Source organism: Carettochelys insculpta, chromosome 4, assembly GCF_033958435.1.
Source record: "Carettochelys insculpta isolate YL-2023 chromosome 4, ASM3395843v1, whole genome shotgun sequence".
NCBI classification, from domain to species: Eukaryota; Metazoa; Chordata; order Testudines; family Carettochelyidae; genus Carettochelys; species Carettochelys insculpta.
The window spans coordinates 109,877,178-109,890,834 of NC_134140.1; the positions used below are offsets into that span (position 1 = coordinate 109,877,178).

Genomic DNA, 13,657 nt, shown 5'->3' on the forward strand with positions numbered 1-13,657 from the left:
GCACGGGGAAGGCCAGGGGCTGCCTCCCCGACACCCATGCTAGGCACCCTCTCAGCTCCCACGACACCCAGACAGGGGGCAGGATCCCAGCCAGTGCTCTGCCCTGTGGGCCGCGAGGACAAGCTCAACACATTCCGGCCACTCTCGTTTGTAAGGGACAAACGAGCAAAGAAGGGCCGCGCGGCTAGAGCGGCAACACCGGAAGCGCCCCGATTCCCCCGCTTCCCTTTGGGGAGGGGGCACGTCCGCCGCGAGGCAACCCCTTTCTCCCGCGCGCCACGCAGCCGGGCGGTACGCCCGCCCACGCTCTTCCCCCTACGGGGTGGGCGGCTGGTGCGCGCGCGCGTGCCCCTCCTCCCTTCGCCCCGCCCCGCAGCACGCCGGCGCTCGCGCACGGGCACGAGCACGAGGGACTCGGAAAGCCCGAGCGGCAGTATCCGCCGAGTTCTCTTCTGCGCTCTCGCCGCACTCCGCCTCCTCCGTCCCGCTCGGCGCGCACGCCCTTCTCCTGGTGATGGACCGGCCCGGGAGTCAAAGCAAGAAAGTCAAGCTGAGCAACGCCGTGCAGAGCTGGGTGAGCGGCGCGGGCCGGCCGGTTGTGGGGGAGGGAGAAATGGGGAAGCTGATGGCTCTTTCCCCGCCCGTGCTGATGTGGCATTGCTTCTGTGCAAAGCTGGTGGCTGCGCAGGAGAGAGGCAGCGGCAGCGGCAGCAGCAACCGCCTCAGGTCTCCCTGGCACGGGCTGGGTCTGCTGCTTGCCCGAGATGAGGGGCGGCGAGGGAGGCTGTGCGTGCCCTTTGCGCACCGTGGGATGGAGGGGATTGGAGGGGGAGGGGTGTTGCGAGCAGCGGTGATTTGGAGGCGTGTTACCAGGTGGCGATGGTGCCAGGGGGATTGTGACTATCCCCGGGAAGCGTCAGACTCTCCCTGCCCAGAGAGAGATGGCAACTGTTGCCCTCAAATAATTATACCCGCGCAAGGTATAATCCTGTCTCTCCAAAGCGGATCAGCCTGGGGACCAGCCCATCGCTCCGTTCCCGGTGGAGCTCCCTTCAGCTGTGGGGGAGCTCTTTAGGCTTTCAAAGTTGGGCTGCAAGGTAGAGAGAAGGAGAGGGGTTTGCATTGAGGAAAGTGCAAATTTCAGGGTTTCGCTCCAGGCTTTTGCATGTTGGTTTCTCTTCGTGTATGTTGAAAGGGGGGATGAAGAATTCCGTGTACAATGTAACCATTCATAAATCCCGGTCAGCCCGAGAACTGAGCTTCTTTGTCATATGGTGACTCAGTGGAAAACTGTCAAAGTATGATTTAAGCCAAACAACAAAACCATGGTTCTTTATCATAGAGGTGCAGGCATATGGGCAGGTCAATTTACAGAGCAGGCCAAAGACTGGCAAACTCTGAGAAAGAAGAGGCCTTCCCTGAGAGCACTTATATTATTTTTGGTACAGTATGTGAAAATGACTGGGGTTCTGCAATACTATTTTCAGCAGCTGTGAAATGGAGAGATGGGACACATTCCATGCTATAATAAATAGTGGTGTGTTTTTTATGGTACCATTAATATAGTAGAACTGATCAAGTGGCTGTTGTCTAAGTATTGCTTTGTGTAGTGTCCTATATGTTTATTTGGTAAGGAAACTTCAAAACTGAAAGCTATTATCTCTTGGTGCAGGACCACATGAATGTTAGACAAAGCAAGTGGGATCTCTTCCTAAATTTTGTGGTGTTCAACTTTTTCCTTTAGTATTATCAAGACATAATACTGTTCATTATCACATGTGCCTGTAAGTTGTTACCATATGAATTTATTACATTGAGTTGTCAGAAGTTATTAATTCTGTGCCAGGAATGAAGAGCTTCTGAAATATTTTAATCTTTTGCTCTAAGCTGTGTGTTTTCAGGTATTCCAGCTTTTAGTGTAAGAGAACCCAAAATCATTCTTGTAATTGACTGCTGTGGGCTTATGCATCAATAAATTAAAAAAAAGCTAATATCATAGTCACAGAGAGATAGCTGTGTTAGTCTGTATCCTCAGAAAACAAAAAAGCAATTCTGTAGCACCTTAAATACCTAGCAATATAAAGAGTATATTAGTCTTTAAGGTGCTACAGCACTGCCTCTTTTGTTTTGTGGCTATCATAGTCAGTGTACACTCCTTGTTGAGTTTCTCTAGTACTTTGCAGCACTTAAAAAGCTATGATGATGTGACTCTCTTTGGAAGGCAAAGTAGCAAATGCTGTTACTTCACTTAATATGTGATGGATATTCCCCTAAAACAGACCACTGGGGTATTCAGCATGATACTTCAAAAAATCTTTTTTCTTTGAGGTCCTGCAATATTTTTCAGCCTTGTACATTGAGCAGTGGGCTGCAGGAGTTGGAGCCTTTCCAGAACATGAGCTGTACCCTAGCCTGAAGGTTTACATAGCAGATAAACTGCCCCATCCCAAACCCCATGAGTCTGAGTCATCTGGCACTGTGTACGTTGGGCTTGTAATGCAGTGTAGGTGTAGTAACGGAGAGGAAGCCGTGCTAGTCTATACACTATCAAAACAAAAAACAGTCAAGTAGCACTTTAAAGACTAGCAAAATAGTTCTCTGTGTCTTAAATATTGAGTCTGTTCTAGTCTGGCTATGGTCTGAAGAAGTGGGTCTGTCCCACAAAAGCTCACCTAATAAACTATTTTGGTAGTCTTTAAAGTGCTACTTGACTGCTTTTTGTTTTGATAGTGTAGGTATAGACTGGGATAATGTGGCTGAGCCATCATCAGTAGGGCAAGATTCGATCTGGATAGCTCTGGTCAGGCTAATATGATTTTCTTTTGTGTCTAAGATAATTCTTTAATGTAAAAAAAAATTTCTTTGGATGAGCTGAGACGATGTGTTGGTGGAAAAAGTTGACTATCTGGGAAATCTCATTCATACTGAAGGGTCATGTTGGGAGTGGGTCAGTCCATTTCTCCCAACTCAGAGAGAGGGACATTAACCAGACCTGGCTGAGTGGTTGACCTACGTATGATTGTAGGACTGTTTTGTTTTATATCTTAGATCTGCCTGTTTTGTATTATTGGATGAAAGAATAAGCAATACCTTGTGTTGAAGAGATTGTTCATTTGCTTTAATCAGCTGCTGTCATGGGCATCTGAAGGGAAAGTTGAACTTCCAAATTCCACTTGGACCTGCGGAAGTAGACATGGTTGGTACTTAACAGGTACCTAGTCCAGGTTCTGGTCCAAGAATAGCCAATGTGCAAATTTCAGCATCAGGGTAGAGGCCTCGTGTGGTGGGGTATCTCTGTGAGACTCCAAGAAGGAGCAGCAATGCTTAAGACTAGTAACAGTGGAAATATTGAATGAATTCATAAGGAAAAATGTTCTGAGCATTCAATTTAGCTTTGAAAAGTATGGTCTTTATTTGTTAAAAGCCTTACTACCACAAAGTTACTGCTGAATTTGGCCAACAAGAATAGTTCATTTATAAAAATCTAATTGTATCTTTTAATTGTTGAGACACATGCATAGATGAACCTTATTATATAGGTACCGTTCATTTTGATATAAAGATTTTTGTGAGCATTTATACCATAAAATATAAACACTTGAATAAATTAACTGTTCACTTCTGATTTGAAATTAGATGTACAAAGGCTTATTGCCAGGGACTACTGTCTTCAAATAAAAAAAGCCACAAAAATTGACTGCGCTTAGATTGTGTGCTTATTATCCTAGCACTTGTTGATCTTTTTGCAAGCCTTCAATCTATAATTTAAAAGTTTTACTTTTAAAATCAACTCAGTATTTTGGAAAACGGCACATTTTGAATGGTAATTAATTTTTCATAGCATTTCAATGTGACATGAAAAATTGAAACTATTGCATAGTGAGGATTGGTGCAACATTAATTTTGATTTGCATAACTTTAAGGTCCCAAAAGTAGAATTTCCAAAAGCATCCAAGTGCTTAAGAACACCAATTTTACTGACCTTCAGTGATTAGTGCTGTGGAAAATTCCACTGTAAATAAAGCACAGGTGTTACAAGTATATTTACTTAAGATAGTAAATTAATGTTATATGCTTTGCAAAAGGAAATTATTTTGAAGTATTAAGACTAGGATTTTCTTGTTTTATTGCCCTTGAGATGAAGGAATGTAATATTCCTGGATTGTTGCATAGATTTTCATTACTGGTGGTATATAAACTATTTTTCTGGAAAATCACTCTCTCACAAGTGAATGCCTTATTTTATGAAATGCCAGTTGGTGGGTAGTACTGAATGGATAGTCTTGTTTTCTTGTCTACTGCAGTGTCGGCTATTCCAAATGTGTTATTTTTTTCTTCTTTGAAATCAGGAGGTGAGTTTGACCAGTCAGCTTTATGGAGTATATCCAATTTTTTGTATGTATCTGAATTTGTTTGTCTCTTGAATCTATTCCGAACTTGTTTTAGCCGCTAAATTAATATAGTCATTGTAGTTTTATAAAAGTCTCCTTGTTAACTTACGCAGTCAGGTAGACCAAGAATTGGAGAAACACACTTGCACACTGTTCAAGTGGGACTGTTACATGGAAACTGAAGAGTCTGAATCATTAGTTAGAATGTAATTCGGACTTTCATTTAAAAAAAATCATATCTTTGTGCAGTATTGTAGCCTTTAAAGAGAGGGGGCAACAGCCTTACTCTTCCTGCTGTTTTCTTGCTAGAACAGTCAGATTGACTGGATGCTTTTGTGTTTCAGTGCAACCCTATGAGCAGCAATAAAACTGTCAGGAATCATGACAATTCTGCATCAGTTCTACCACCCCTTCCCATCTCCAGCCAAGAAATGTTAAAGACTCAGTTTTTCAAGCATAATGCAACATGCCAAGTATAGAGGGCAAAACAAACAAGCGAAGGCTAAGAGGAGGTACAGAAACTGAATTTTCCATTATTTAGGGCAGTGGTGCTACACCTCCAGAGCAACAATGAATCATTCACTGTTGATGATTCTGTTTTCCGTAGCACCAGCTGCACAGTTGGTTGATAGGCTGTCTAGACAAGGAATATTTGTTAATTTATTCTCAACTGAGCATAAATACAATCATTAAATCTCAGTACAACTCTGTATTAAAAGGTGTTCTCAGATTTAGTATAGAAGATCTAGCTCATTTGGACTCATGTGGTTTTGTCATTTACTTGAGAGAATAGGATTGAGCTCCTTGGTTTTAAAAGTGAACTTCAAAATGAAAAAAGAAGTTGTGGTGTTAGGGAAAAGGGTGTATTTGGGGATTATAACAGGGTGATGTCTTTGGAAACCTTATTATGGCTTCCTGAAAGCATAGCTGCTACCTGGTAGGTGTTTGACAGTGCAAGTATACCCACAGAGCCTGCTGGCTGCTGTGTTTGGGTGTGTGTCTTTTCTCTATTCCCTCAGCTTTCTGGTAAGGGGGTGTGTCTTTGCTAATTTACGTTTGGCCAGACTCTGATTTTGAGCCTTCCTTTCTAAAGCCTCTGGTGCCTCTTTCTGCTGCAGCTCAGTTTTTTCAATCAGCAGAATGATAATACCCTGATCTTTTTTTCTCACTTTTGCTGCTGTCCACAGCTTTCCCTAGAATGTCAAGGAAAACTAATCTGATCGCTCTGCTTCAACTTGGGAGAGCCAGCCAGTAGCAGAAGCATTGGAAGAGTCTGCCCTGGGTTTTTATTTTGAAAGCTAACTTTGACATTGTGTGTGTGTGTTGGGAGATAGTGGACATTGAGAAAGAGGATGGCGTTGTGTGTGCTACAGTAAATGCATTCTTTGTTTAGTAGATTACTCAGGGTCTTGGGATGCATACCACTGAGTGAAAATACTTAATTTCTGAAAACTTCTGGTTACTTTTGAAGAATGTTGAAAGTTTTACCCAAAGGCAGGGTGGTCTAGATGTTTGAGTGCAAAACTAGAAGTCAGACCACAATTTGCAGGGGAAAAGTCCCATTTTGAGAAGTTTAGAAAGGAGCCAATGTAAGCCTTATAATGGGAAGGTTGTTACAATAGCATGAGAATAACTTCTCATTCATCTAAAGAATTTATAGGGCTGCTGAAAAAGATCTGTTTTTCTGCTTACCTAAATAACGATGTGTTGGTATTGGATTTTGTAATTTTAGCCAGTCAGATTTGCATGGAATAACTGACGAGTCGGCCACCTCTGTAGTGAATAGTGCGGAGTATAATGCGTGTAGTTTTACTTCCTTTGATCCCTTTGGCTTTATGCAGCTGAAGATGTATGTTATCTTTGCTTTCAATAACTTTTCTGCCAGTCTCGCAATGTGTGTGAGAATAACTTAACCTAATCAACTATTTTACTTACAGGGAATGCAGAGAGCTACCAATGTCACTTATCAAGCTCATCATGTCAGCAGGAACAAGAGAGGACAAGTGGTGGGGACCAGAGGTGGCTTTCGTGGCTGCACAGTATGGTTGACAGGTACATTATGGTCATGCCCAATGCTTGGGTTTACAGAGCTTTTTTTGTGTGTGTGTGTTTTTTTGTGTGTGCCTGTTCTATTTTCTTCTTTCAGCTTCTTGCTAAGTCTGGGCATGAGACTAAAAAGTGAGTTTATTGATATCCTAAGGAAGACATTATAGAGAGTTGAGTTTCCTGTAAAAGGAAATACTCAGTCCACTTTTGTTTTGAAAAGAGGTTCTTGGAAAGGGAAGTGTTCTCTGGAATTATGCAACTCGTAAAATAGAAAAAGTTTTGTGTAGGAAAGCAAAAGTCTCTAAATCTGTGAAATGGGGCTATGGTCAGGCTTGAAGGAAATTACTGAGGCAGACAATAAAATGGTCTTTCTGCTTCGGACATGATTTTGAGTAGACTGAATATAAGCTTATGTTTGTGTAAACAAGACAATGCCATGCCACAATCAAAAATTTTCATCAAAATGTCATTTTAAATGGCACTGAATAATTCTTCTTTAGCTTTGTTAATATCCTTTTAAACATTTTTTTAGCATTTCCTATATTCCGAGGGTGTGTCTATACTAGAGATTTTTTGGCAACAAAGGTAATATTGATACACAGCAGTTGTCCTCCCCCCCCCCCCCAAAAAAAAAAAAAAAAAAAAAGACTCGTTCTGTTGACAGATCATGGACACATTATTAGTTTCCCTCCTGACAGACTGAGCAGTGCACTGTGGGAATGCAGAATGGAGCACATTGCCTCTTGGGGATGTCCAAAACCTCTCATCAGGCACTGCTTTGTTTCCCAGCCTTTCAGAGACTTTCAGCTTCCTTTTGCACCATTTGTACAACTGCTGTTCTTTGCTGTGCACTCAGCACCTGCCGTGCGAAAGCATAGGCCCCACGTCTTTCATTTATGCTGTATGCAGTGCCATGACGACATCGCAGCAGAGTTACTGTTGATGTTACTGACGGATGAAGACAAGTAGCAGGCCAACGACGCTCTGTGAGATGAATAGCAGGAATGTGCCATTGCTTTGGCTGTCACGGACACCTGTGCAGCGTGGACTGTTTTTTGGGCTACAAAAACCAGCAGTGACTGGTGGGATCACATTGTCATGCAGGTGTGGGATGAAGACCAGTGACTATGGAACTTTAGGATGTGCAAAGCAGTCTTCCTGGAGCTGTGTGCTGAGCTGTCCCTGGAACTGCAGTGCAACGACACCCGAGTAAGAGCTGGTTTGTTGGTAGAGAAGCATATGGCAATTGCTGCGTGGAAGCTGGTGACTCCTGATTGCTATTGGTCTGTTGCAAATCGCTCTGAGGTGGGGAAGTCTATCAGTGGGACTACACTACTGCAAGTGTGCTGTGCAATAAGTCACATTCTGCTGTGTAGGATCATGGCTCTGGGAAATGTGCATGACCTAGTGGCTGACTTTGCAGAGGTGGGCTTTCCTAACTGTGGTGGGGCAGCTGATAGCATGCGTACTCCAGTTGTAGCTCCAGCCTACATTGCCAGAGAGTACACCAACAGGAAGGGATACTTGCCAAGGGTGCCTCAGGTGCCGGGGATCACGAGGGTGTTTCACAGGCATAAATGTGGGTGGTCTGGAAAGGTGAATGTTTCATGTGTCATCAGAAACATTGGCCTGTACAGAGAGCTGCAGGAAGAGACTTTCTTTCCAGACTACAAGATTACAGTTGGAGATGTGAAATGCCCATAGTAATCCTAGGAGATCCATCTTGTCCCTTGCAGCCCTTGCTCAAGAAACCTTATGCAGGGCACCTAGACAGCAGATAAGGACTTTAACAGGCTGAGTTGATGGTAGTGGAATGTGCAGAATGAAAGGGAGATGGAAGTATCTCTGTAGCAGGCTAGATCTTGGTTATAGCCACTTGTGGTATTTTGCATAATCAGTGTGAAAATAAGGGTAAAGTGTTTGCTCATGGATTTAGCACTGATTCACAGCGCTTAACTCTGGAGGTTGAGCAGCCAGACATTAGCGCTGTCAGAAGAGCCCATAGAGCTGCCATTAACATCAGGGAGGCTTTGAGGAACCACTTTAACAGTAAAGGGTGCTGAAATGTGTCTCTTTTAGGGTTGCTTCTTGGCTGCATCCTGTTCCTCATCCCAAGTAACACATTTTCATGAAAGAAAGCACTTTAACAAACGGACATGGGTTGTAGGCAGAAAATTGTCATTGTACCATTAAAAATGTTTGCCTTTATTGATCACTACAAATCATGGTCACATATCTAAGGATCTGTTCTTGCTGGTAAGGAAGGTTTGGGTGAGGGTAAAGCCTCACAGCTGTGTGTAGTAGGTCCAACTGTCATAGTCACAGTTGTGGCAGGAAATGAAGTTCACTGAGAATTCTCAAACAGTGAAAACAAGTGTAAGTGTGTGTGCGTGGGGCGGGGAGGGTGGGTGAGTGGGTTGCTGGACAAAATTCTGTGAGTGTTGTGGAATAGGTCAAAGCTGGGTCTGCTTAATGTACAGCTGGATTGAAGACTTGATTACACGCTTGGTTTTCTCTTCTGTGACCTTGATTTTGCACTCAGTGGTGTCTTTGCTATTTTGCCTTTCAGTCAGCCATCATTTCTACCTTTTTTGGGGTCTCAGGTGAGGAATGCCTCAGAACATCCCTCACAAGTTCTTCTCTCTGTTGCTTGGGTGTCCATCTTAGTTGTTTCCTGCTTATAGACTGTAATTTTCTGAGTTCACAAGGTCTCAGCTGCAAAATAGAATGTAACAAAAGAGGGATTGTTAAATTCCTGCTGAAAATGGAAACATTTCACTTACATGCACCTTTTTTAACATATGCAGCCACTTTTCCATTGGCCCTTGAGAGTGACATAGATCTCTGTGGGCTCTGTAAACGTGCTAAGTTTGGGGGAAGGAACAGGAAAGGTGTGCATAGGAGCGTAAGAAAATGCAGTTGTGGCTGTTGCTGGATGTCTGCATGGAAATCATTTCCATGATGATGCTACACTTCTCCACAGGTGAATCTCTCTCTTGCTGGTATCTCACTGACAAGGGGTAAGCAGGGAAACCAGAGTTCAACTTCTAGATGTTAGTGTGTGTTGACCCGCTTCTTATGCACTTTAATTTTATACTGTAGAATGGTATGGGAGAATGTCTTACAGTGGGGAGGAAATGGAATGTACTTCCATGGAACTTGCAAGAGAAGATAAATAAGTACCTCAGGCAAAGTTTCCAGAGCATCTCTCTGCAGGATCCCCTTGACATCTCGGCGCACACCAACACCTTACTTGGATATAGTGTCTAGCTGTGCAAGGCTGTATGCAGCTCACAGAGAAACAGCCTTGCTCTACCTCTCTGTGCCCTGCATCCACCACTGCACTCCCCAAGCCAGAGCCGCATGCCCTGTGTTCCATCCCCTGCTTCCTGTTGAGCAGCCGCTGAGGCTGGCCATTTGCCTCAGGACTTGAGAACAGTTCCTGCCTGACTGCCACACTGTGTGACGCCCCCCCCCCCCCCCCCCCCGGCGCCCCACATCTTCGTCAAGCTCAGTTTCTTCATCTGGGATTTCATCCTCAGGGTTAAATTCTTTCTGTTGACTCTGTGTCCTTTGAAGTATCCACTGAGTTCTTGACAGTGGAGGTAGCGTCACCTTCCCAAGATTGCATCCAGCTCCTTAAAAAACTGGCATGTCTTGATTGTAGCACCAGAATGACAATGCGCCTCCCTCACCTTATGGTTATGAGTGCCTCAGCTCCTTTATCTTCACTCTGAACTACCACATGTCCCATCATACCCTTTTACACTGACGATGTGCCGACCTACTCCGGGTCCCGTGGGTGCACGTGGGGTGTGATACAGCGGGGGGAGTCGGGTGGCCCAGGACCAACCACCCCACCTTTATAGCAGCCTGATATAGTGTAGCAGCAATATGTGATTCAGTGTATTCACTTTAAAACCTAGGTTTCCACAGTATTATGAGTACCAGGAACAGTAACACTACGATTGTGAACACCACAATGCCCTGTGGCTGTTCTAAGTCCCAATAATTCTCTATACAGACTCAGCTAGACCAGCTAGTGGTATTTACCAATAGTGATTTATTCATTTATTCGTAACTACAATTACTTAACACTTGTTATATAGATAGATAGATAGTTATTTATTTGGCATAAGCTAAATACTAGGTTACATATAACTATATATAATTACATGTGACTTACCAATAACATCCAGTGCTCCCACATCTCACCAATAACTACGTTACAGCGGCCCTTCAAGTCAGAGATACGGCTTGGTTGGGACCTTTCGTGGTGGTGACGTCCGGGTGATCAGGCCGGGGTCTGCTGTCTGGACTGGAAGTTGCTAGCCTCCGCCTTGTGTCCAGGAGCCCACACCCTTATTCCTGCTAAATCACCTTTTATACTGTTTCTTACTTGGGGGTTCGATACCTGGCCAATTAAAGCGTTTGTTACCTAATTTGGGCTTTCTATTCTCCCGGCCTGTCAGAACATGTCACAAGATTTCCTCTGTCCTTGGTCTTTTTCTGAATCTCCCCTGGGACCCTCTGATGTTGTACAACCAAGATGTTCTCTTTGGGGGGGCTTCCAGCTACTAGCCCCAGCTGTTCTCTTTGGGGGCTTACTATCTGCTTGTCAGGATGTTCTCTTTGGGGACTCTCCAACTACTTGTCAACTTTCTGATTTCTTTCTCCTGGCCTGACTTCAGACCTTCCCGCCGTTGTATGATAGCATTCCAAGATGGAGTGTATGGTCATTCTGCCTTGCGAGTGAGGCCCGGCCACCAGGTGCTCGTGCTCCCACATACACAAGGACTGAGAAATGAGATTTGTACGTGTCCCAGTTCCTACAGGTTGCTCACAGCAAAGACTGCACAGACCCGTCTCCTCATACGCTGATCAGATCCAAAAGTTTTGCAGTGATGCAAGCAGGAGTGTGTTTGGTGCGATACCCAGCCATGATCAGCTGGGAAGAGGCCATGAGACCACTCCACACAGAGCCAGCCAGAAGGAAATGGAATTTAAATTCCTTGGGGATTGGAAGAGGGAAGGGTTGAGTCTAAAGCACTGCCCAAAGAGGCTACTTGGACATTGTGAAAAACATTCCGGAGTTCAAAAAGTGCAGGGGGGCAAAAAGCCTCTTGTAGTACGTGCTGCGTGATTGTTGACAGTATTGGGAGGGGGAAAGACAAAGTCCCTTGTGGAGGTGGAAGTTTTTGTTGGCAAAACTGGGCATTTTCATGACTTTTGTCGAATGGCATTGTGAATACTTGGAGTTGTATTGTCAAAAAGTGTTTTTGGCGACAAAGCTTGGTAGTATGAACATGCCCTGGTTTTGGGTTTCTGGCTCTCTTATCAAATACTGATCAAGTTATCAGACTCATTATTAAAGCAACATATTATTTATGCTGCTGGGGCATTTTCTACACTAGAGTTGAACTGCATATTAATGAACCCATTGTACAGCAGTGGTTTAAACACAAATTGTTCAGTGCTTATACCCCTAAATGTTGGCTTTAAGTCATACTTATCAGTGTTTTAAACTTCAGTTGCACATTAGTTTAGATACGTATGCCTTTTTTTTCTCAGTGCGACTCTTAGAAGCAGGGCGTAATGGGAATTTTAAAATGCTACTAATATACAACAGCAGTTTTGTGGGGGGTCTAGTTGAACCATTTCAGCTAGACTGTGTGACTGCACAGCATGCAGTTGCAAATATAACTAGGTGTGGTACAGTAAAGCCCCGGGATGTGCGGCGGTTACGTTCCTGCAATCCCCATGTAACTCAGATTTTCACACGAGTTCCTCAGCTTGCAGGAGCGGGGCAACTGACCCAGCCCACCATGGCTGGTCAGTTTCCTGGCTCTCAGAATGGTGGGGAGCTGGGAACCAGGTCACAGCCTGGTCCTCTTCTCCTGGCTGCTTGCGGAACCCAGGAAACTGACCAACCATGAGCAGGTCAGTTTCCCAGTTCCTGCAAGTGGTGGGGAGTTGGGAACCAAGCAGCAGCCTGGCTCCCCTCCCCTTGCAGAGCTGGAAAGGTGACCAGGGCTGTTGCCTTGGTCAATTTTCTGGCTCTAGCCAGTGGAGGGGAGCGGGGAATCAGGCCGCTGCCTGGTTTCCGGCTCCCTGCCACTCCCTGGACAAGGAATCTGCCTCTGACAGGTGCGGCACCCAAGAGTCAGGCTAGCACCCCTGACAGGAATAGTTTCCCCACTCCTGTCAGAGACAGCAGTCGCATTAATCCAGGACATGCGCAACTCAATTTTGTGTATCTTGGGGGTTGACTGTATGCTGCGCTCTGTTAAATGGAGCTTCTGGAGAGTTACCTTTGCCATAGGAATTACTTTGGCTGCCCATTGCTTCAGAGTAAATTCATGGTCTTGGCTTTGGATAAAGTCCTAAGTGTCTTGACTTTGTTCCTGCCTTTTTGTGGTGTGAAGAGAGGTGGGCTCACAGTTCCACAGCTGCTAAGGTTGTTGAGCTCAATCTTCTGTTTAAAAATAAAGATGGAGTGGGCAGAGAGGAGAAAGAGTGTTGTGGGGGGGGAGAAAGTGAGGGGTGCTACTTGCAAAGTGTTGTCTATGGGGGTTATTTTTCCTTTGTATATTTTTACCCTCACCTGTCTCAGGGCCAAGAGAGCCTGAATCTGTAGGCATTCTAGGTGCAAGGCAAATCCCGTCTGTTTGAATGGGCATTGGGTGATTGCTAACCAGTGGGACTTCTGGTTAGAGAGAAAATGCTGTGATTATTTTTAAGCTGTTTCAGTCAGATCAGGCAGAAAAATAGTGGAAGGAAAGAGAAGTGCCGTTTCTTTGCACATCCGTCTCCCAACTCCTGTGCTGATTGTGTGGTTATTTTATTTATTTAAAAATATGTCAGAGTTACCAGACCTTTAGATAAACTCTCTGGTGTTTTTAAAGGCTGGTATTGAAAAAGTAAATAAGTTACTCACCTTACTTGTGCACAGTTTGGATCACTCTTGTGGGTGAACACTAGACGTGGTGTTACAGTTTTAGGGGAAACAATTTATACTTGTATCATGGGAAAATTTCAGTAGTGTTTTAAAAAAAAAAAAAAAGCTTGTATGAAAGGTTTGATAATGACAAAAGTAGGAAAAAAGATCGGTCAGGGAGCCCCATCAAGCAGCACGTTTGAAGTGCAGCCTACTTTATTGTACTGACTTTTGGGGTAATCGATGTTGATGCCCTTGGTCACACCCTGTTTACATCACTTTG

General features: G+C 44.4%; 1 protein-coding gene across 2 annotated transcripts in view; it reads left to right on the plus strand.

Moving 5' to 3' along the window:
• Positions 1-246: 246 nt before the first annotated feature.
• Positions 247-13,657, plus strand: part of PAPSS1 (3'-phosphoadenosine 5'-phosphosulfate synthase 1) — a 69,926-nt gene continuing 56,515 nt past the window's right edge. For both annotated transcript variants that reach the window (XM_074991983.1, XM_074991984.1), the window contains exons 1-2: positions 247-574; positions 6,329-6,443. In XM_074991983.1, the coding sequence (XP_074848084.1) occupies positions 515-574; positions 6,329-6,443 (175 nt within the window). In that variant the 5' untranslated portion in view covers positions 247-514. The remainder of the gene's footprint in view (positions 575-6,328; positions 6,444-13,657) is intronic.